The sequence below is a fragment of the Carya illinoinensis genome, chromosome 13 (assembly GCF_018687715.1).
Source record: "Carya illinoinensis cultivar Pawnee chromosome 13, C.illinoinensisPawnee_v1, whole genome shotgun sequence".
NCBI classification, from domain to species: Eukaryota; Viridiplantae; Streptophyta; class Magnoliopsida; order Fagales; family Juglandaceae; genus Carya; species Carya illinoinensis.
The window spans coordinates 6,686,705-6,710,590 of record NC_056764.1 but is presented as its reverse complement, the minus strand read 5'-3'; the positions used below and the strand labels follow the sequence as shown (position 1 = coordinate 6,710,590).

Here is a 23,886-nt window from a genome sequence, read left to right as displayed (position 1 = left end):
TAGTCGAGTTTCGAGACATGCCGCTACGTTTGGGGAGCGGTTGATTTTAGATAATTTGTGAATAGTAATAAAAAAGTAATGATAAAATATTAAATAGTAATAAAAAGTAATGTTAAATATTGATTAGTATTGGAATGATCTAAACACAGTCTTGATGTGCTAGACATTAGGAGAATTGTTACAGACATAAAGAAATTATACAAAATAAATCTACAAATTGATATGTTTTTATAGAATTTATTAAATCTATTTTGTAATAAAAATAAATTTATAATCTGAGGTATCACATCAATCTATATCAGTTTAATAGATTTATTTGTATGTAATCTTTTTGTAGTTAAAGTATTTTCCATATATACAATTATTTACCTGAAAATACTAACTTCACATTTGAAAAAGAAATAGATATATAAAATAAGTTAATAGTATTTATAGTTGTTCGAAAGAATTTAGAAAGTATTAAATGTTTAGTAGATATTACAAAATTCATTTTATGCATTTATTTTTCTCTCGAAACTACCTGAAAAATGAAGTTATCCTCGCCTTCAAACCGTTCAAGCTCCGTCCACATTCCCAGAGCTTCCCCCCTGTCCATATTATTTTGTTTTGTAAATTGTCAACTCACTTGTATCAATGGAAAAGAGTACATATGTCAAATTAGTTTCTCACATTCAACGACGCCGAGGAATTCCCAATTCTAGAACTACTTTAATCATTATAATGATAAAAGTTTGAAAAATTCTAGCCCTCGACAACACCTTGTTGTCAATACTATGTGTAGACTAGTACAAAACCATCGCATGAAACCAGGGGCTTAACGTTTGTTTCTTAAGACTTTCTTTACAGTTGTGTTTTAAATTTAGATTATTTTTATAAATTAAGTTATAAAATAGTTAATTATTTTACAAAAAAAAAAAATTATAAAAAGAATTGTAAAAACGTTTGTGTCTATATTCATTAATTATTTCTAAATTTAATGTAAAAGTTAGCACGATGTTAGCTTTATATGGTTTAGAAATGGAAGGAGAGAACATTCAACAGTTGATAGATAATGCCCGAGCATGTCGGGAACTCCCATGAGTCGTTCCCTCTAGATTGGTGGAGCCACAATCTGACCTTAGTCCCATCAATGAGTGCTATATCTTCGAGATGGTTAATTTGAGCAATCTCAGCCTGTACATACGGATAACGAGCATGAACGAGTCTTGCACCCCTAATATCACTGTCCCATGGAAACTCAAAACGTCTCATTTACCAAACCTTATAGGAGGAGTGAGAGTTTCAACATTGAACAAACACATTTCGGTGGTATTTGCTGCAATAATTCAAAAAGTTAAGAAGTTGGCACTTATTCCTGTCAAAATAAGAAACGGCTTAAGAATTGAGTGAGGTTGTAGTTCCCATATATGGTCTAAAGCGTGACAGCCCCATTCCCCAAACTTATAATAATTGCTTATGCTACCTTGCTTGATTATCTTCCTTAGTCCTAACTTCAGAACAATTTAATAAGCCCAATTGTCAAATGTGCGGTCTCCAAAGAGGAAAATTTTGAACAGATCTTTCGTCAGACATCTTCATTACTCCAATATGGCAAGCCTAATATAAACCTTTTAGACTTTGTTGCCGTTTAGTTCTCAGAGATTATCATTAGTCTATAACGACCCTTTCGAAGCTGTTAAAAATCTCCATTCTCCGACAAAAGTTGGAAGATTCTAAAGTTTGGGGGATTCGCAAAATAGATGGCTTCCAAATCAAGATATCTCGGTGCAAAGGTCAAGAGAATAAAGATGTATGAGCCTTTGTTTTGGTTGACCAATAAGATTCCTATCACAAATACGTTCACACACTTTTCACCTACCACAGCATTTGTCAACGCAGCAGCTCCTCGCAGAGACATGCCCTTAGGTTTTTTCAGTTCTCAGACAATTTGTGTGAAACAAATAAATAAAATAAAATAAGGGTTCAGTTGCCTCCTTTAGAAATAAGGAAAATTTTATACACCACACCAACATCTCACTTTTATCCCACTATATAAAATGTGACACATTTATCACCATTGGATGAGCCTCTATTAGATAATTCTTTATTATCCAATGATGATAAATATGTCACATTTTACATAGTGGAATGGTGGTGTGGTGTATTACATTACTCTTTAGAACAATATAGCAGTCTTAAAAGTTAAAACCCTGATCCAATATTGAGGCCTAAACGCAAGCACTGCTTTTGGAAAAGAGTTGGCCACAAGTTGGTGGCCAGGAGTTAGGAGCTTAGGAATTTGGATCCCCTAGAGTTTGGGGGATTTGAATCCGTGGCTTTCGTATATAAGTTTTATTTGAAATTGTCTCTCTCTTTTTCAACGACAGGATTGGAGCTGACCATTCCATAACCTCAATAACCATCAAGAGGCCAATGCATCATGTATATATGCATGGTAGGTTTGGATAAAATACAACCAAGATGTTTAGTGGAGGCGTAACACACATTCCTTCCCTCTTTATTATTATTATTTTTTTCAATTTTTTTAAAGGAACTTTGACCTAGGACCATGAGCAAATTGAGAGTCTAAGTAATGTTCCTCTATAAATACAGCTTCATGCATTCAAGGCCAAAACACGAATCAAAAGCTCTAACTTCTCTGTGGTCTCTCAGCTTCTTTGAACTATGGGATTTCACTTGCACTCAAACATATTCTGCTTCTTTGCATTCTTCCTACTGTTTGGTGGAGGAGCCTTTGGGCAATTATCCTCGAATTACTATGCAACAACATGCCCGAGAGCCCTATCTACCATTAGAACTGCTGTGAATAATGCGGTCTCCAAGGAGCATCGCATGGGGGCCTCTTTGCTTCGCCTCCATTTCCACGACTGTTTTATCAATGCATGTTCTCTAGCGCCCTCTCTTTTTCCCTCCCTTTCTTGCACACGCATATACACAGAACCGTACATGCACATGCACTCTGCCACTATATGATGAAGTTACACACACGCGCACACAAACACACACATGCATATGCATGCATACAACCTTACATGGTACTCCAACACCCTATATTCCATGATACTTTACATAAAAAACATGCAATTCTTGCTTGCATGTCCAATATATATAAGCATAAATGCATAGATCATACTTCGTTTTCATTGGGACTGAAATAATCACTCCTGCTTATAATTTTCTTCACAGTAGATTTCGTCTTGCAGCTATGACTGATGAATTTTCTTGTGGCTTAAACAGGGATGTGATGCGTCTGTTCTATTAGATGACACCGCAAATTTCACTGGGGAGAAGACAGCAGGCCCAAACGCAAATTCTTTGAGGGGCTATGAAGAAATAGATACCATGAAGTCTCAAGTGGAAAGTATTTGCCCTGGAGTTGTTTCCTGTGCAGATATCCTAGCTGTTGCAGCCCGTGATTCTGTTGTTGCAGTAAGTAAAATTAAAATGCATGAGGGGAAGAGTATGAATTATGAGAATTATTAAGGGTTAACAGTATCATCGCTTCCCAAATTCTAAAATCTGCCAAAACTAAAATCTGCTCCCAGTTTCTGGATACGGAAGCCAGAGTTTATGTATTGTAACACATTGAAAATCATACAAGAAGGTTATATCTTATTGCAAGTGTACTAATCTCAAATGGTCTCTATTTCTCCAGTTAGGGGGGCCTTCATGGACAGTTCAATTAGGCAGAAGAGACTCGACCACAGCAGGTTTTGCGGAAGCAAACACTGAAATGCCCTCTCCGGGGATGGACCTCAGTGACCTTATATCTAGCTTCTCCAATAAAGGATTTACTGAAAAAGAAACGGTAGCTCTCTCAGGTAAAACATAGCAAAACAATTTTCTTTTCTTTTTTTCTCAAATCGCAGGTGAGCATACACAATTCAATTTCCTATGCGCTGAATTATTTCAGAGTACATTTAGGATGGAGACAGATGCTTACTTTAAACAACCATTCAATAGGCATCATATCTGTCATTTGACCATTTTCAAAGTAGCTGAGATCTGCATTATGTCACTAAAATCAGTACTAATTTTTGAGTCAAATAACAGAGTTTCTCTCAGTTTCATGGAACTTGAATCAATTAATTCTTACATCTTTTTCTCATCTTTTTTTTTTTTTTCCCATAAATAGGAGCTCACACAATAGGCCAAGTCAGGTGCGTGATTTTCCGGGAACGTATCTATAACGAGACAAACATCGATTCAGCATATGCAACATCATTAAAATCAAACTGTACAAGCACCGGTGGAGATGACAACCTTGCCCCCCTAGATGTCACTACCCCTGTCGCCTTTGATAATGCTTATTTCAAGAACTTGCTGAATAGTAAGGGACTCATGCACTCGGACCAACAGCTCTTCAATGGCGGCTCCACAGACTCTCAGGTCACCACTTACAGCAACAACCCCGCAACTTTCAAAGCTGATTTTGCCAATGCCATGGTGAAGATGGGGAACCTTAGCCCTCTCACAGGAAGCAGTGGCCAAATACGTACTAATTGCAGGAAAATTAACTGAAGCTTACCACTAAACTAAGCTACTTAAATAGAGTGTAGCGTTTCCTGTTTTCTGAGTTTTGTCTGATGCAGTCACCACATGAATGGAGTGATTGGATCAAAATATCTTCATAATACCTGTTAGTGTGATTTGCTGTTGTAGTTCCTTTTCTTCATAAGTGTTTCGATCTATGAATTGTGAAACATAAAGCTTTGCTTTGAATTCTATTCTCAAAACACAAATTTAGAAATCACTGTAATAGTTTGTTTGTTTTTGTATGGAACAATTGAAAATCCCAACAAAATTTAAGTGATCTTTCTTTGTCCATTTTTTTTTTGGTAGAACGATCTTTCTTGATCTGAAATCGTGTATAATGCGTTTTTATGGATAAGACACGAGTTAAAACTGAGTAATGGGCCCTTTATCTAAAGGCTTATGTCCCTTCACGTAGCCTATAGATCACCTCGTGGGCCTTGTATGGGCCTAGCAAGAAAATGTGAGACCCAAAATAATGCTAGTGGATGGCACAAACTCTCTTTGATTTTAATTTCAGAGGCCACAACTTTCAAATGAGATCTGGGAAATTGGGAATACGTCAAAAACTTTTAAAAACCATATTGCTTTACTAATTGTTCCTTTGAACCTTTTTTTTTGTACAAAAAACTTTCCGGTATTTAAAATTTTAAATAATAACAAGGTGCTTTTCCCACGCTATTTTGATATAGTGAAGTCTTTTAAGTTATTTTTTTTTAAAAAAATTACTACAAGCTTGATGATCAACAACAACTTCTGAATATCACTAGTTATTGGTGAGATTTAATGATAAATAAATAAATAAAAATCACCCACTGAAGGTTTTAAAACTCTGTTTGGATGTTAAGCTGAGTTGAGATGAGTTGAATTCTTTATAAGTAGTAGTGAATTGAGATGGTAGAGTAAGTTTTGTGAGACCTACCTAAGATGAGTTTAAATGTGTTTAGATGTTAAAAGGAGTTTAAATATATTTATAGAAAGTTGAAAAAAGTTATGAGCCCTACATGTAAAGAGGTTTTGAGTTGAAATGAGTTTAGTGATTTAAGAGTTGGGTGTTTGAATGTTAGACTCAACTTATAAAAATTAGACTAAACTAAGTTGATCTCAATTCAATCCAAGTTCAAATGGGGCCTTAAATTGCTCAACCCCAAATTTGATCTGAAGATTTATATGTTTAATTAGTTATTTAAAAGTCAAATAACTGACTCTTGCCTGGCGCTGGCTAATTAATTGCCTATTATACATGCATAGTAGAGACAATATTTAGGAAATTAAGCAACTCGTTGGAAAAGAGATCGGTCTTAGATTGTGTAACCTTCAATTCATCTCGCTGTCTGTACGTCCAAGTCAACAAAACAACATGCTGTACACTTGGTAATTGTTTTATGTGCCTGCCGGTGGCATTTTTTTCACCAATCAAACCAGATTAATGTAATTGTTTATGGGCGTTTACTTCTTTTTAATTTGTTGTTATTATTCCATGTGATCAGATTCTATCTTTCCGGCCTAGAATTAATACCCCAACAAATTAATTATGCTGCTAATTCATTCATTTTGTTAAAATTTTCCATTGGTTTTGTGACCTAATTAGTTCATTGATCATCTAGTCCAAGTTCCAACAAAAGACTCTTTGGTACTGCAGATCATGTAGAAAGAAAGCCTCATTCATGTTGTTTTTCCATGTTTCCCTCCATTGTTATTTTTGTGTAATATTCCTTCGATGCCAAGACGATTGCTGGACTTTCTGTATCGAGAATCGATCTCAAGGCCAGATTCTCCTCAACTTCCGCAAAAGTGCGCGCGGTGATTTTTATAAGTAGTCAATTAATTTAGAGCTTTGATATATAATAATAGAGTAATTATAATGATAAGTTCTAAATGTATAAGTCTTGCACAAATCTTTTATTAAAAAAGTAGAGTCCGTCGTCATAGAAAAGTAAATTTTTCATGCTTTTTCATAATAAGATATACTTTTTTATAAAAGACTTGTGGGAGACTAATACATGCTGGGTTTGCATATATCATTATTCATAATAATAATAATAATAATAACAACAATAATAAATAATAATAAAAAGAAGCTGGCAAACGTACGTGTGAAAGGAACTTTATGGGTAATTATAGACTGCTCAACCCCCTACATCGGCTTGTTCTTTGTAGTACTATATATATATATATATATGTCAACGGATTAGCACGTTCTATTTTACACACCCATAAATATACAAACTTAATCCAGAAGGCAATTCCAGACATGCAGGCCAGGATAATGATAATAACCGACCCTTACGTGATCTCTGTGACAGCTGATAAAATGCGTGCAAAGGTCAACCCATTGACATGCAGGCTTGCAGCAACATGTCTCGCTAGATATGTTTATAATTTCTAGTTTTTAACATGGATTTGGGTGGACTTAATAGTTGACTAATTCCTTAAGTTAGTCTAATTAAAAGATTATAAACACGAGAGAAAAATACCAGTGATCATGTGATGATCAATACGTTGATCATATCCTATAAGGATTCATTAATGTTATAAATATTATAATTACTTGTTTATTTATTTTATAATTATTAATTACATTGAATTTTCTCCGGCAGGGCGCGCATGTGCTTGTATAGAGGAATTCTTACACCATTAATTAGGTTGCTTGTGCCCATCATTTTCCTAATATTGTAGCAAACGGGATATGATATCGAGTACTGATCATCTTATAAACGTATAGAAATTATTCTGATCTTGGTTGTATATGCCATATGGAGGGGCCGGGTTGCTTTAGTTGGGAGGGAGATCGATGGATATTACGTACGTGCTCCCAATTAACTGCCAGCCAGTACTGCATTTTGAATCATTCTTTTTGAGAATATCCGCGTACGTGGGACCGATGATTATTTCTCCGGTACGTCAAAAGCTTAAATAAACTAATAAGAAAAAGAAAATTTAATTATTTAAATTATATTCTTAACGTATCAACATAAATAATCATTTCCTTTTTCTTTTTTTTCTTTTTTTTTTTTTTTATGAATTAGATAAGTTTAATTTCCTTTCTTCCTAATTACTGGCGCCTATTAAAAAAACAGAAGATCACTTCACGGATGATTTATAGTGAAATGAAATTTGAAAACTTAAAAAGGAGATTATGATGATCAGCACCCGGCCAACGTCCCTATCTATTATATATAGGATCGCAGCTTTGAAATTAACACCACAAGTACTTAATTTATACGTTGAGATCATATTCTTTTTTAGGAGTTTGAAGCACTTAAAAGCAGTACTAGATCATGATCTCATGTTCCTCCAAAAAAAAAAAAAAAATAGATCATGAATATCTCATGTTGAATTCCAATAATATTATTAGAAAACTACTAGAGACACAATATAATTCCACACAAAAATTCTTCACACTGAGGTATCATTTCATTTTTATTGTTCTTTTCATTACTGCACACACAAGTTTCCCTCCCCCTTCCCCTCTCTCTCTCTCTCTCTCTCTCTCTCTCTCTCTCTCGCTCAAATTCTTGTCTCTCCATTTTTGGAAGCTGGTGATCTGTACCAGAAACATGAAAAAAAAAATCTTGCTCTCCTTATTTTGATGCTTCGCTTTTCATCTGGATTTTTCATTTTGAGTTTGATCTTGATTTTGATGCTACATTTTTGGTATTGTTCATGACTCTTGGACCAACGTTAATGTTGTCTTCCCATTGTTCATTAACAAAAACAGTAAAAATACCAACGTCAATGATCATGAAACAATGGTCGTCGACAAGGTAAAAAAAAGGAATGGGAAAATATTGTCTCAAGGATGTATATAGGAGTGGGGACACGAAGTGCGAAAAAAAATGAAAAAAAATTATTTACCAGCTAAATGCAGGGATGACAAAGTGGAAAACACAAAAAATGCAGGGACTAAGTTTAGGGATAGACTGAGGAAAGGAGAAAAGAGCGACAACCAATAGGAAAAAAAATTAATTAATGTGGTGACACATTAGTTTGTGGGATCCCTTTATGGGATTCATTTGTGTCCCTAGTATGACTCGTATTATTAGCTAGGAACTTCGAGTTCAACTAGTATAATGTCAAGGATATTGTTCATTGCCATTAAGCTCCAATATCATCTAGATCTAGCTGTGGATCGAGTATAATTTATGATGATATAACAAATGTAAATAATCTAATTTACGGTTTATAAAAGGTAGGTTTCAAAAGGCTAGCTTTGAAAATTAAGTGCTAATTAAATCTTTTCAAAAGATTATTATAAGTAAAACGCTTATTTGTATACAGTTATTTATTATGAAAATAATTATTTTCTATTAAAATAAGTCTATTTTCTTCATAAATGCTTATTCTTGTCATAAATAATCTTTTTCTTCGTAAAACTAATTATAAGGGTGACTTTTCCATTCTATTATATATCTTAATATTTCACGTACATTACAATAAATTTTTAGCCATTTATCAAATAAACAATGGATTAATTCCCTTAATTGTGAATGAGGTGGTTGAATGAGATAATTATATATAACTTATTTTCTCCTGTTCAATATTTAAGGGGTCCTGTTATCTTCTATACTACTTAGAATTTGATAGGTGGCAAAGGCTTTCGATCTCCTTGTCCCCATTACTTTTACGAAAGAAAAATTATGAACATAAGTTCACATACCACACATCATATTTTATTTTATTTTTTTATTTTATCAAATGTTTGGTATATGAATAATGAGTTGAAAAATTCAATTAGTTTAAGAAGAATAAACCTAAAAAATTTTTAAATTTTAAAAAAAGTATGATTTATGGTGTGTGAGGATGATGAGTAGCAATGCCCATCCCGGCTTATTCTTAAACAGAATTACTCATGTCAAAAACACAAAGGAAAGAAAAGAAAAAGCCTTATTTGAATGGTATTAATTTCTAAGTAGAAATTCCTAGAAATCAAGCTATATATAAATATAATTCTATTATGCATATGAAATGAGATAGAGATATTTTAGTTTAAGAAAAAATTTGTCTAACTTGTGAAAAATGTACTCTTATTTAAAGAAGAGGGAAAAACCTCCAAAACATAGACTCGGAATGGAAATTTTGTGGGTAATGTTTTACATTAATCAGCACTTAAAATGACTCAATAACAAAATTACACTTATCCGACATTAACCCATGCCAACTATATAAACATGCACGAAAATTATTAAAATAGACACAATATGTAGACATTAATTTATTTTAACAATTCCAATACGTTACAAGATAAAAATAGTAGAATATTTTTTTTGCTTGGATGTAAACAAACTTTCGCTTCTTTTCTCCGGGGAAGGAAAATTAAGCTGGATTGACTTTCCTGCAATTCATTCTAATCTCTCCTTCATTTCCAGTGAGAGGTTTCATATTACTCATCTTGATCATGGAAGCACCAAAGTCTTTGGCAAAATCAGATGGGTTTGTACTGTAGTGCTTGACCAGATTATCACTTTCACTGCCGGTAATATTCTTGAAGAGCTCCTGATCAGAGTGGAAGAGACCCTTCGTCTCCAGCAAAGACTTGAAGTACACATTGTCCAATATCCTTGTAGTTGCATCGAGTGGAGCTGTGTTGTTATCTCCTCCACTTAAGGGGCACCCTTTCTGTAAGGAGGATGCAAAAGTGGGGTCAATGTCGGTGTCATTATAAATCCTTCCCCGGAAGGTGATGCACCGAGCGAGTCCAATGCTGTGGCCTCCTGAGAGTACAACGAGGTCTTTCAAGTCTAGTCCATGAGATTGGAAGTTGGAGAGAAGTTGAGAAATGTTAAAAACTGGGGGAGGAAGATTGGTATTTGCGTCGTCCCGGCTTGCAGTTTTTGCATCCTTTCTCCCTAATGATACACTGTAGGAAAATGAATTACCTCCCAACTGAAATACAAGCACAGAATCTTTTGAGTTTTGAATTAAGAAGTAAATTATATATAATCTGGATAAAATAATAATTACTAGCACTCACGATTGCGACAGAGTCACGAGCTGCTACAGCCAAGTGTCTGCACAAGATACTATATTGCCAGGGCAAGCATTGTTGACAGCATTTTTTATTTCATCGACCACCTCAAAACCCCTAAGTGAGTTGAGATTCGGAAATGCTGTCTTCTCCCCGGTAAAGTTGGCGGTGTCATCTAGCAGAACTGATCCGTCACAACCCTGTCAATATTTCAGCCATGCATGAGCATTTCAGGAATCAGGATATTACTAACAATAATAGATGGACTCTTTGTTGTATTAAATCTCATATCCTAGTGCCTAATGTTCACTCCGTACTCCGACTTGTCGAGAAATGCTTTAGTTACAAAGAAATTTTATAAAAATAAATTCATAAATTGACGCGATTTAATTAGATTATAAAATTATTTTTATTATAAAGTAAATTTGACGCGTATCATATGAAATCATGTCAGTTTGTATGTTTATTTTTATGACATGTTTTTGTGGCTATAGCACTTCTTATTTCTGTCGAATCAAAATTGGAGTGATCACATTAATGAAATACCTAACATGGAAGCATCAAGAACACCGACTTCATTGTTGTAATATAAAGATCAATGTCATTGACCTTGACCTTCAAACAACGTGCCAAACACAAAATCTTGGGAAAAAGAAAAGAAAAAAAGATCATATAATTTACTTAAAGCCCTCAAATGTCAGGAATAATAACGTTTATCTTGTTTAGGCCGATACGACCAATATTGCCCTAAACACTCAGTACCGAAGAGCTAGCGTTAGGACTAATTAAAGGATCAGTGTGCATGGTTAGGGCTCTATTCCAGAGTAGAAGTTTATTATGACCAAGCAAGAAGAGAAATGTTTCAATGATGATAAAAAGATTTTATAAAAATAAATTCATAAACTGACGTGGATTGATGTAGTACTTTAAATTATAAAAATATTTTAGTATAAAGTAGATCTAACATAGCATATAAAGTCACGTTAATTTGTGGATATACTTTTATATAATAATTGTAGAAAAAAATATGTAAAAGCTAGTAGAAAATAAACATTGGCACGTACGTAATACCCGAACATTTCAAATGGATTATATATGACTAGAAATACTTTTGCGAAAAAAAGGTACACCCCATGCACGCATGAAACTTACATTAACAAAGCAGTCGTGGAAATGCAAGCATAGCAATGATGCGCCCATGCGTGGCTCTCGATTAATAGCCTTCTTGACAACCGATTTGATTGTAGACAATGCCCGTGGGCACTTTGCCGTATAGAAAGACTCAGGACTCAGATCTGCAGACGTTGGGATCACAATGACAAGTATAAAACACAGTACAAAAGAATAAAAAGCAGCCATGCATGCCGCGTGCTATTAGCTCAATGAGGTACTTGTAAATATTTTAAGTTGCTGTGCAAAATAAACTCTAAGAGGCATGTGTTTATATAGAGGAATTCTCACGCCATTAGTTTGCTTGTTCCCATCATTTTCCTAATATTTTATTTCACATGGATGATGATTGATCTTAATATATATATATATATATATATATATATATAGAAATTATTCTGATATTCTTGGCTGTATATGGAGGAGGCTCATGCAATTTAATTGAGTTGAGGGTAGATATTACGACCTTGCTCCGATCCCAAAGTGCTGGCCAGTGGTGCAGTTTGAATTATTCTTCATGAGGAAATTAAACCGGCGATTCAATTCATGGGAACTAAGCACTCGGAATCATTGACCCAACATAGATAATGATTTCTTTATTTTTATTTTTTTATCTTTCTTATTTATTATGAATTAGAAATTTTATCCTTTCATCCTGATTTCTCGCGTTGCGTTCCCCGTAATCCTTTTAGTATGTGTGTATAAATATATGGTCAAATATATATCTGTAATATTTAACATATATAGCACTACATACATACACGTACAAGTCCTAAAAAGGTTTTTTATTTTTAAAACATAAATGATGAATAAGCATAGGTACTACAGTGGTCAACAACAGCTAGCTAGGCATGATCATGGAAATACCATATATAGTATATTAATCGAAATCTTTTGGAAGGTTTCGGTGATTTAATTCGAATTGATCATGGCATGATCAAACTACCAAAGTATGGACGTGTCCATGGATGATATTTATAAATTACTATTTGGAAGAGTAATATCATGAGGTACACTTCTTGATCAATGAGAACGTTTTTTACAAAAGTATAAGACTTCAAAAAAAAGTAAATTTTTTATACCTTTTTATGGTGAGATCCATTTTTATTTTTATTTTTAATAAAAAGCTTACACGAGACTTATATATAATTTGAAATTTCTATATATTATTTCTCTTTGCTATATATCCACGGTCTTTAATTGCCATATATATGTTAACGTCATTGCTGTTTATGTTGTAGTTGTGCTAGTGCGTGCGTATACATAGTACGTAGTTTTGCCGAATCTGTGTACAAAAATGAGTACGTAGTTAGTCTAGATTATTAGGTTTTTCTCCAAAATATTTAATTATCAGTATATGACTTTAGATAGTGAAAGTATTTCATCTTATCATTACAACTTTTTTAAATTTTCACATAAAAAATAATAAATAATTCAACTTTTTCAAATATCAAACAATAATAATATTATAAAATAACATTCTAACAATTAGATTTTATTCAGTTTTCATCTCATCTCAATTCATTATCTAAATAGTACAGCCTAATTAGAAACCCATCTTAACTAAGTTCTCAAAAAATAACATATATATTACACTACTTGTATATATTTAGCATTGAATATGGATTCCAAGAATTGATCTTGAGGAAAACGACGACCTTTTTATAAGAAAGAGAACGACACATGCATGAATTTGTGAGTCATATAAACATTAATATATAATAAATTAATATATATAACCTGCAAATGTTTAGAACTCAAATGTACGTTGTTTAATTTATACTTTCCTGAATTTCTTTAAGAACTCCAATCGATGATGGATCAATGTATACCAGCACCTAACAGGCCGCTAACCTTTAGTCAATGAAGTAAGTACCAAGTACCCCAACCAACGTCCATGAATTAATCAGGCTACATATACAGATCGACGTGCGTACAATTTTTTACGCCCAACATCTGATCATACGATACATGTTAAAAAGCTACGTATTTGGTACGTATGACTTCTATTTCTTCCAATATTCTGTGTGTATATTTATATATATATATATATATCATGAGAAGCCAAAAGAAATTAATTCATCAAACGCTATCAAGGGAGGCAATTTTCTTTTTCAGAGAACCGATTGCGCTGGCTCAATTATATATTGGACAAATTAATGTCGAATCTGCAATTTTTCTATGGGACAAGTACATTATCATTTCTCTGCACTGGTTGAAAGCTTCAAATCCATATATATCTTCTAATTACTTCCAATTAAATACGTACCCTTTTTTGAGCCTTGCATGTATATACATGGAGGTTAATTTCGGTAATTGGTTTGAGATGGATCATTCTTTGAGGGCTTTTGGTTTATTTTTATTTGGAGATATACTGTCGACTTAATTTATAAGAGTTTTGCTACATACAAGTAAAATTGCATACTAATTTATGCACCAATACTGATTCATTCATACTTAAAATTTAAATTAACACTATTTTCAATAAGATCTACTTTTTTAGCAATCACATTATATTGGTGCGCAGATTAGTACATAATTGTACTTGCAACTATATTTTTTCAATTTATAATATATGATCCATTTCTTTGATTTTAGATCACCTCGATCAAAGCCGAACAGACATTAGGCCATCTTGATATATCCGTTTCATATAAATTATGTGTCATATGCTATGGATCAGTGATCAATGTGCTTCTGTACTGATCATCATCTTCTTCTTATAAAAACGACGACAACAAAAAATCAAGGCTCATATAGATATATATATATATATATATATATATGGCAATTTCTGAACAGAAACATTTAATATAGTTAGTCCCATTATTATTTTCCAAGACACAAATTAAAGGTACAATATAGTAGAATCACAATTGCCATTTCCTTTATGATCCCCCCCAAGAAGCCGGAACAGTGCTTATAGCTAGTTGACTTTCCTGCAATTCAGCCTGATCTCTCCTTGTGCACCGGTGAGAGGTTTCATATTACCCATCTTGATCATGGAAGCACCAAAGTCTTCAGCAAAACGATGTGGATTTTCACTGTAGTGCCTCACCAGTTTGTCACTTTGACTACCATCACCCTTGAAGAGCTGCTGATCAGAATGGAGGAGACCCTTCGATTCCAACAAAGCCTTGAAGTACACCGTGTCAAATCTCTTTGTAGTTGCATCGAGTGGCGTTCTGTTGTTATCTCCTCCACTTACAGGGCACCCTTTCTTTAAGGAGGCTGCAAATCTGGGGTTAATGTTTGTCTCATTGTAAAGCCTTCCCCGGAAGGTGATGCACCGAGCAATTCCAATGCTGTGGCCTCCTGAAAGGGTAACAAGGTCTTTCAAGTCTAGTCCGTGAGATTGGAAGTTGGAGAGAAGCTGAGAGAAGTTGAAAACTGGGGGAGGAAGATTTGTATTTGCGTCATTCCTGCTTGCAGTTCTTGCATCTCTTCTCCCTAATGGTACTTTGTAGGAAAATAAACGACCTCCCAGCTAGAATACAAGCAAAGAAGCTCATTAGTTTTGAGTTATGCAGTAAATATACGTATTAATCATCATCAGGATAAAAGATTTACTAATACAGTACTCACGATTTCGACAGAGTCACGAGCTGCAACGGCCAAGATATCTGCACATGAAACCACATTGCTGCCGCATTTTTCATTGACAGCAGCTTTTATTTGATCAACCACTTCAAAACCCCTAACCGAGTTGAAATTTGGTAAGGCCGTCTTCTCACCAGTAAAGTTGGCCGTGTCGTCTAACAGAATTGATCCATCGCAACCCTGTCAATATTCCAACCATCAGTATTTCAGGAACATAGATCATTAATTAATGACGGTGCACACACAGATATAGCAAGGAGTAAATTAATACTTCTTGTTGGTTGGCTCCACTTGAAATATTACACCATGAGACTCATGAAAAAGGTTACGCTCGATCCGGATGTTGTGTGTGATCTTACCCGAAACAGTTACCAGAGGGTACTGCTCACAGGAGCATTAAGTTGTTCTTGATATAGATTTGGCTCATTAACGTCTACGTTGAAAAGCAAACTATATATCGTAATGGCAGTGTGTGTGTTGTGTGTGTGTGCGCGCGTGTACCTAGTCTAATGGGTAAAGAAACACTTTGCAAGGAAAACGATCGAAGCCTTCACATGCATGGAACTTACATTGACAAAGCAGTCATGGAAATGCAGGCGAAGTAGTGATGCGCCCATGCGTGGCTCCTTAGCAATGGCGTCCTTGACAACTGATTTGATGACTTTCAATGCCCGAGGGCATTTTTTGTTATAGAAGGTATAAGAACTTAGTTTTGCAGACGTAGGGTTCAAAATAGCAGCAAGAGAGAATAGTACTGCAACTACACACAGTACAACATGAGATTGAAAAGCAGCCATGCTAGCGTATTAATTAGCTCAGGCTATGTATCAAATTGCTGTGAAAGCAATGCTAGGGGGGTATGTGTTTATATAGAGGAACTCGTACAGAAAGCTTACTAATTTATGTTGCCTAATTCCTTATATTATTGCGTTTCCAGTATTAATATTCCTTGTATTGCGAGCATATAATATATATATATATACAATTATAACTATGGTCGATTTATATTATAATTAACATACTACAGTCACAGATCAAAAAACCGCCCGGCCCCCTCCCCAAATAAAAATAAAGCCCAAAATAACACGGTTTTAGGAAAAAGAAATGATAAAGGCTGGATATGATCATCAGATATACATGATTAGCAAACGGTCAACAACAATATCATCATTGAAACACCATCGTAGTACAATGTTTTATAAATAAAACATCGTGTAAACCTAAGTGTCAGCACATAACTTAAGCGGTTTTGGATTGGAGACATAACAATTTACGACTGCTATAATTTCAAAGAGAAGCTCTTAACAAATGGCACGCAAATGGATGGATGGTCAAAGCTAGCCTTGCCAAGAGTTATAAATGCTATTCATGAATAGTAAAACGATCCAATGGGCTTAAAATGGATTTAATATTTATTTTAGTGCTTCTGTAAAATTTTTTTTTTTCTTTTTTTTGGCAAGGGAGAGAAATGGTTGAAATTTGAATTAACTTGGCCGACGGAATATTTGTTTATTTTCATAACTTTTCTCAATTCATCTCATATCGTTTAATCATTACAATTTTATTAAATTTCTATACAAAACAAAATGGAAAATTAAACTTTTTTAAATTTAAAAAAAATATATTAAAAAAATACATTCTAACGTACAATATTTTATTCAATTTTTAATTTTCTTCTGAATCTCAACTCATCTTATCTCATTTACGAAAACAAATGAGTTTGACAGAAGTTTTATGCATGCATATATATATATATATATATATAGCTGGTTCTCAGATCTGATCGGTACTGAGATCATTTTTTAAGATTTTCTAGTTCACGAAACCCCAACATTTTAAAATGCATACAAACAAAAAGTCAATTATGTAATGGATCGTGATATTATTAATTTTTGCCTCTAGTTTGGTATACGTAGGAACCCGGGTCCAGTACACACCCTAGAACTTGCTTGGAAATTCCGGAGTTGCAGTTCAATTCATCTAACTGCAAGTTCAACGAATATATATTGTACGTTGCACACCACTATTATTGGTACATGCACGGGTTCGACAGCAACATGATTTAATATCATGTTGTTCTTTATTGCACTAATGATCATGTTTCTAAACATACCACAGATATATATACAATTGAACACCGCCCCCCTCCCCCCCCCCCCCTTCTCTTTCCGCGGGCGCCATCCTCTTGACCGTTCTCTTAATAGTTAATATCTAATTATATAAGCTTAGTTGAGGGCAATTATTCAAAGAAGTATGAGATATAATACTCGCCCTCGGCCCCCAAGTTTTTCTCAAATCACGGGCATTACTTTTGCGAAATGCAAAATCAGTAAGCATATGGACCTCGTCATCTGCAACATTTATACGCAGACTATATATGCCACAAAACTTAGGGAAAATATATACTATACGACCCGAGGAGTTTTACAACTAAGTATGAGTATTAATTAATTAACAACAGAAATGAGTGGTTAATCTGTAAATGAACAGAAAGGAGGCACGCACCACGATTTCATGCAATAGAGAGAACATATATGTTTCAAGTGGAAAACTTCCAACCAGTACATCTGCTTCTCCTCCCACAATAGTCCACCAATAAATTTGTCCCACACAACTCTTCTATTTCCCATCCCGTGTGCCTGTCTACAACAGATAACCCTGTAAAAGTCCCTCCCTCCTGTGCAATTCAACAAGGCCAACTTCTTCCCCTCAATCCACTTCTTGTATCTCTACAAACCCATCGAAATCTCTTCTAAACCATTCCAGCTTCACAAATCTGACCAAGTCTCCTAATGGGTATTCGTTTTTTCACCGTTCGGAGTGAAATTTTGGTTCCTTCAACTCTCAGATTAGGTTTCTTACGAGTCTCTCATGTGGATATTGGCTGAATTGTGACAATTTTAGAATTCTTTAGAGAAATGGAGGTGGGTTGCGTACATTTTCAGGATCTTTGAGGATTGGGCGACAAACCCAAAGAGGAACTATATCTTCTTGACCCCCCTCTCGATCGGTCCTCTCCAGCCCCTCATCCACTCTCCCTGTTAAGGACGTGTTTCATCGCCACCTACCACACGGATCACCTGCAACAAATAAAGGGGCGGCACTGGTTACCCTGTGGAAACTCCGATGCCAAAGTCAAAATAATAATATGAGAGTAAGAGTGTATAGTAAATCAAGTTAAGGATTTATTACCTCCTGTAAGCTATTTATAGAGGTTATTTCCTTGGAGTGATATGATTCTAATTAGCCTTGTGAAACCTTTTCCTTGTAGGAATCTAAGTCATGTGAAGTCATTCCTTTCTAGGAGTAGGAGCTTATCTCCTGTTAGGAATCTAAGTCTGTTTCCTCTTAGGAGAGTGAGTTGATCTGTCTTATCTCTTCTTAATTTTATCTCTTAGCTAAAGTTGTGAGGACTCAAATATCCATTCCAGTTACCCCGTTAATTTCCTTCATGATTATCACATGGGAAATTAAATACTTTCCATTCTTTGTACCTACCTTTTACCCCATCGGCTCGTGGGCATTTGTTTGTTTTTGGTTTTCCCTACCTCGCCGAGGATCCATGCTAGTTAGTGCGCGTGGGTGTCTTCACTTCCTTTTGGTTAGCTATCAGTTGGTTGCACCGTGCGTGAGGCTCGACCTTTGGTAGCTCAGCCTTATGGTTATCTTGGGAGTCTTCAAGTCAACCGTAATTGAGGTAACCTGTAGAAAAAGCAGTTCTGGTAGCTGTGAAGCCTTAGAAAGCCTCGAGAATCTTCAAGTCAATAATCTAGAAAATAAATTTAGAACCTTGGTCACTGGTATCCTATTCGATTCCTAATTTGTTGTCCAATCCCTGGTTTTTTGTTTATTTTGTGCTAAGCGGTGAGATGCTCAGCTTGGAGAGATAGGCAGGAGATGTACTCGACCGCATTGAGTGTGAGCGTGGAGCTCAATTTTGAAATTGTGGATGTTTGCCCATAGTTGTTGGTCGTATTGCTCCCCTAGAAGCATTTGTCCTTTTGCTCCCCTAGAGGCGTTTGTATGGTTGCTCGCCTGGAGGCATTTGTACAGTTGACCGCCTAGAGGCGTTTGTATAGTTGACCGCCAAGAGGCATCTATATTCTTGCTTGCCTGAGCCTTGCTCTGGTGGTGATGGGCTTCCTAGCGAGAAGATTAACTTGGGTGTTGTGGAGTTTCCTTTGTACATGGCACTGGGAGGCTAATAGCTCGTCATTGGTATTTAATGGTCGGGCAATCCCCGACCTTTCCCACCTTTTTTCATGGCACCACAAGCTGCTAAGGCTTGCCTTTGGTGTTTAAGGTCGGCGTGGTCTTGGGACCTACGTGCCCTTTTTTCATGGCACCGCAAGCTGCTATGGCTTGCCTTTGGTGTTTAGGGTCAGTGTGATCTAAGAACCTACGCGCCCTTTTTTCATGGCACCGCAAGCTACTATGGCTCGTCATTGGTGTTTAATGGTTGGGCAGTCCCTGACCTTTCCCGCCTTTTCACATGGCACTACGAGGTTGATAGCTCGTCATTGGTGTTTAAGGGTGGCATAGTCTACTTACCTCCGTGCCTTTTATACCTGGTATCGTGAGTGTGATAACTCATCATTGGTGTTTAAGGGTGGCATAGTCTACTGACCTCGACGCCTTTTTTACATGGCACCGCGAGCGTGATAACTCGTCATTGGTGTTTAAAGATCGGGCAGTCCTTGACCTTTCCTGCCCATTTTACATGGTACCGCGAGGCTGATAGCTCGTCATTGGTGTTTAGGGTTGGCGTGGTCTGAGGACCTACATGCCCTTTTTACATGGCACCGCAAGCTACTAAGACTTGCCTCTGGTGTTTAGGGTCGGCGTGGTCTGAGGACCTACGCGCCCTTTTTTCATGGCTCCGCAAGCTGTTATAGCTTGCTTTTGGCGTTTAGGGTCGGCGTGGTTTGAGGACCTACGCGCCCTTTTTTTATGGTACTGCAAGTTACTAAGGCTTGCCTCTGGTGTTTAGGGTCGGCGTGGTCTGAGGACCTACGTACCCTTTTTTCATAGTCCCGCAAGCTATTATGATTTGCCTTTAGTGTTTAGGGTCAGCATGGTCTGAGGAACTACGCACCCTTTTTACATGGCACCGCGAGGTTGATAGCTCGTCATTGGTGTTTATGGGTCAGGCGGTCCCTGACCTTTCCTGCCCTTTATACAATGCACCGCAAGGTTGATAGCTCATCATTGGTATTTAGGGCTCGGGCAGTCTCTGACCTTTCCTGCCTTTTTTACATGGCACCACAAGATTGATAGCTCATCATGGTGTTTAGGGGTTGGGCAGTCCCTGACTTTTTCCGCCCTTTTTACATGGCACTGCGAGGCTGATCTGTAAGAGGCACTTTATTCAGCACACAAATAGAATTGTTAATTTTAATGTTTGCCAGATGTTCCAGAAATATGCAAAAAGATTCTCATCAATAAAATAATAAATCAAATAAAAAATAAAAACTTTGTTATCATGGGTAAGGTTTCTCCAAATGCTCTGCATTCCTAGGGCAGGAAAGCTGCTCACCATATGTTTCTCCTATCCCACCGTCAGTCAAGAAACTTCATCTGATTTCACCTCGAGGCGCCCTGTCCCTATCATCATTTAAGAGCACTCTGTCTCTACTACTGCCACGAGTATCTTCCCGCCTACCTGGGCTGTCCTCTCTTTGCTGGCTATGTTCTCGTTCATACCATCTCTTAGGCTTTGAGCATTCTACAACCATTCGCTCTTACTCTCCCGTCACCAGTTCAGTGACCCTTTTCTTCATGGTCGTGTAGTCTTCTATCCAATGTGAACCCGTCTAGTGGTATTTACAATAACGATTGTCTGCTCTAAACTGGCGATACTCTCTATTCAGCTCCTCCCTTTCTTGCACATATAGATTGTTGTACATCAATCTATTTTTGTGCTCTAGTCGCCTTTCTTGTCTTCTATCTCGATGACCTGATGTAAGTTTTATGTTGGTCTTACGTTCTACCCTCTGCTCATCTCTTCTCGGGTCTACAAGGGATTGTAGTGTATTTTCAGCATTTACGAAGGCATCTGCCCTGTCCATTAACTTCCTCAGAGTAGATGGAGTCCTCCTGGCTAACTCAGCCAAAGAAGGGCTGCGTGGCCAGATCCCACCCAGGAGGGCAGCCAAAGTGATCTTCTCGTCTTGATCTTTGGTTGTCAACCTCTCTATATTAAAACGAGTGAGGTATGTCTTCAGATTCTATACCAATGGGCGTCGTCGCCTTCTACTTGGCATAAATTGTGTTAAGAACTGCTTAGCCAATTCCTCGAAGCTATTGATTGATCTTGGTCGGAGGGTTCTAAACCACCCTCTCGCCGTTCCCTTTAGGGTCAAGGGAAAAGCTCGGCATGCGATTTCTCCAGAGAAGCCGTGGAGTGTGATATGCGCCTTAAAGTTCTCCAATTGTTTCACCGAGTCTTTGGACCCATCGTACACGTCAATCTGGGGAACCTTGAATTTAGGTAGGAGGGGCACTGCCATAACTTCGTCACTGTAGGGGAGGTCTGTACGGTTCAACAACTATTCTACCAAGGAAGATCCCCCAATCTTCCTCGCCATCTCTTCATATTTGTCAACAAGACTTTTTAGCTCGTCGTGCAGTTTCTTTCTTCTAGTTCTTCAGTATCGACCCCGCCTGCACTATGGGCATCTTCTTTCGTTTGTCCATTGACTGGCAGCGTAGCAACATGCTGTCGCCTTAACTCCTCGTTTTCTTTCTGCAGTTGCTTTACTAGATCTGTCACCTTCTTCAGTTTTTCTTCCATATCTACCTACCTCGCCTCCATCTCTGTTGAGTTTGCTTCTCAGTCTCTGGTTTCTTGTGATCACGTAGTAGTAGGCATGTGAAAAGCACACTGGTTGCGGGAAATATATATCCCACAGACGGCGCCAAATGTTAAGGACTTGTTTCACCGCCACCTACCATACGGATCACCTGCAACGAATAAAGGGGCGACACTGGTTGCCCTGTGGAAATTCCGATGCCAAAGTCAGAATAATAATATGAGAGTAAGAGTGTATAGTAAATCAAGTTAAGAATTTGTTACCTCCTGTAGGCTGTTTATAGAGGTTATTTCCTTGGAGTGATAAGAGTCTAATTAATCTTGTGAAACCTTTTCCTTGTAGGAGTCTAAGTCATGTGAAGTTGTTCCCTTCTAGAAGTAGGAGCTTATCTCCTATTAGGAATCTAAGTCTGTTTCCTCTTAGGAGAGTGAGTTGATCTGTCTTATCTCTTCTTGATTTTATCACTTAGCTAAAATTGTGAGGACTCAAATATCCCTTCCAATTTGTATGTTCGTGGGGGGAAAATAAACATGGTACTTTTTTTTCGCTTTGCTCCAAGCTAGTAGATCCAAATCCCCTTTTAATCGCATGTTCCTAACCACCCTCTCATGCTCAAAATAGTTTGAAAAACTAACTTCTGAACAACAACAAAAGACTACTTGATCAGAATCATGTGTATTTTTAAAACTCAATCAATGCAGATGGAAAATCATGCTCAACAAGGCGTAGGTGGCGAAATAAATTTTGAAAGAAATGAGAAGAAAAGAAGAGAAGATATCTTATGTTAATGGAAGACCATTAACTTGTCCGTAACCCATTGACTAGTCTGTGTTATTTCCGAGCGAGATGGGGAGTGGAAGGGATATTTGAGTCCCCACAACTTTAGCTAAGAGATAAAATCAAGAGGAGATAAGACAAATCAACTCACTCTCCTAAGAGGAAACAGACTCAGATTCCTAATAGGATATAGGCTCCTACTCCTAGAAGGGAACGGCTTCACATGACTTAAACTCCTACAAGGAAAATGTTTCACAAGGCTAATTAGACTTTTATCACTCCAAGGAAATAACCTCTATAAATAGCCTACAGGAGGTAACAAATCCTTAACTTGATTTACTATACACTCTTACTCTCATATTATTATTCTGACTTTGGCATTCGAGTTTCCACAAGGCAACCAATGTCGCCCCTTTATTCGTTGCAAGTGATCCGTGTGGTAGGTGACGGTGATAATAGAGAAATGGGTGGAAACTTTTTAGCTTTATGGTCTAAATTAGTTGTTCTAATCCTTTCTATAGGAGAGTTTTTCTCCAGAGAAGCAAACAACACGATCGAGTGGGAAAACAAATAGCTAGCATGATAATCCATTTACAGAGGAGATGGTAGGTGACGGAGATGGTGTTCAATGGCAAAATTACTGGAGGGTGACGGAAGTGGTGACGTGCGGTGGTGGGTGACGGCTACAAGAGCTGATTTCTATGATGTCAAGCTTGAGGCCGAGGTTCGATTGGCCTAAGGTGAAGGTTGGCCTAAGGTGAAGGTGAGGTTGAGTTTCTGCAGAAATATTTCTATTTTATCTTAGTGTGATGCTCATCTTCTAATTCGTTTGAAATTGTTGACGTGGTGTAATTCTATTGAAGGCTGTTTAAGCCTCAACAATAGATGGACCGGTGCAAAGCGGAACCAATGTTTTAATACCAAGGGTGGGAGTATCTCCAGAGAATCAACTAATGCTGGTTCAATGGCAGGCTGAGCGTCGAACCCATAACACAAGGAGGTGGGGTTATTCCTAAGCCCAAATCC

General features: G+C 36.7%; 2 protein-coding genes and 1 pseudogene across 2 annotated transcripts; 1 reads left to right on the top strand and 2 right to left on the bottom strand.

Annotated features, from left to right (window-relative positions):
* Positions 1-2,600: 2,600 nt before the first annotated feature.
* On the top strand, positions 2,601-4,815 carry LOC122291406 (cationic peroxidase 1-like). The gene is made up of 4 exons (XM_043099115.1): positions 2,601-2,880; positions 3,238-3,429; positions 3,656-3,821; positions 4,136-4,815. Exons 1-4 carry the CDS (start codon positions 2,665-2,667, stop codon positions 4,519-4,521), a joined length of 960 nt encoding a protein of 319 aa, XP_042955049.1. The 5' UTR covers positions 2,601-2,664; the 3' UTR covers positions 4,522-4,815.
* Positions 4,816-9,681: 4,866 nt separating this feature from the next.
* On the bottom strand, positions 9,682-11,860 carry LOC122291407 (annotated as a pseudogene).
* A 2,551-nt stretch (positions 11,861-14,411) lies between these two features.
* LOC122292633 (cationic peroxidase 1-like) lies at positions 14,412-16,158 on the bottom strand. Its single transcript, XM_043101074.1, has 3 exons — positions 15,841-16,158; positions 15,257-15,451; positions 14,412-15,158 (listed from the first exon to the last, which is right to left on the bottom strand). Exons 1-3 carry the CDS (start codon positions 16,066-16,068, stop codon positions 14,598-14,600), a joined length of 984 nt encoding a protein of 327 aa, XP_042957008.1. The 5' UTR covers positions 16,069-16,158; the 3' UTR covers positions 14,412-14,597.
* Between the last annotated feature and the right edge of the window lie 7,728 nt (positions 16,159-23,886).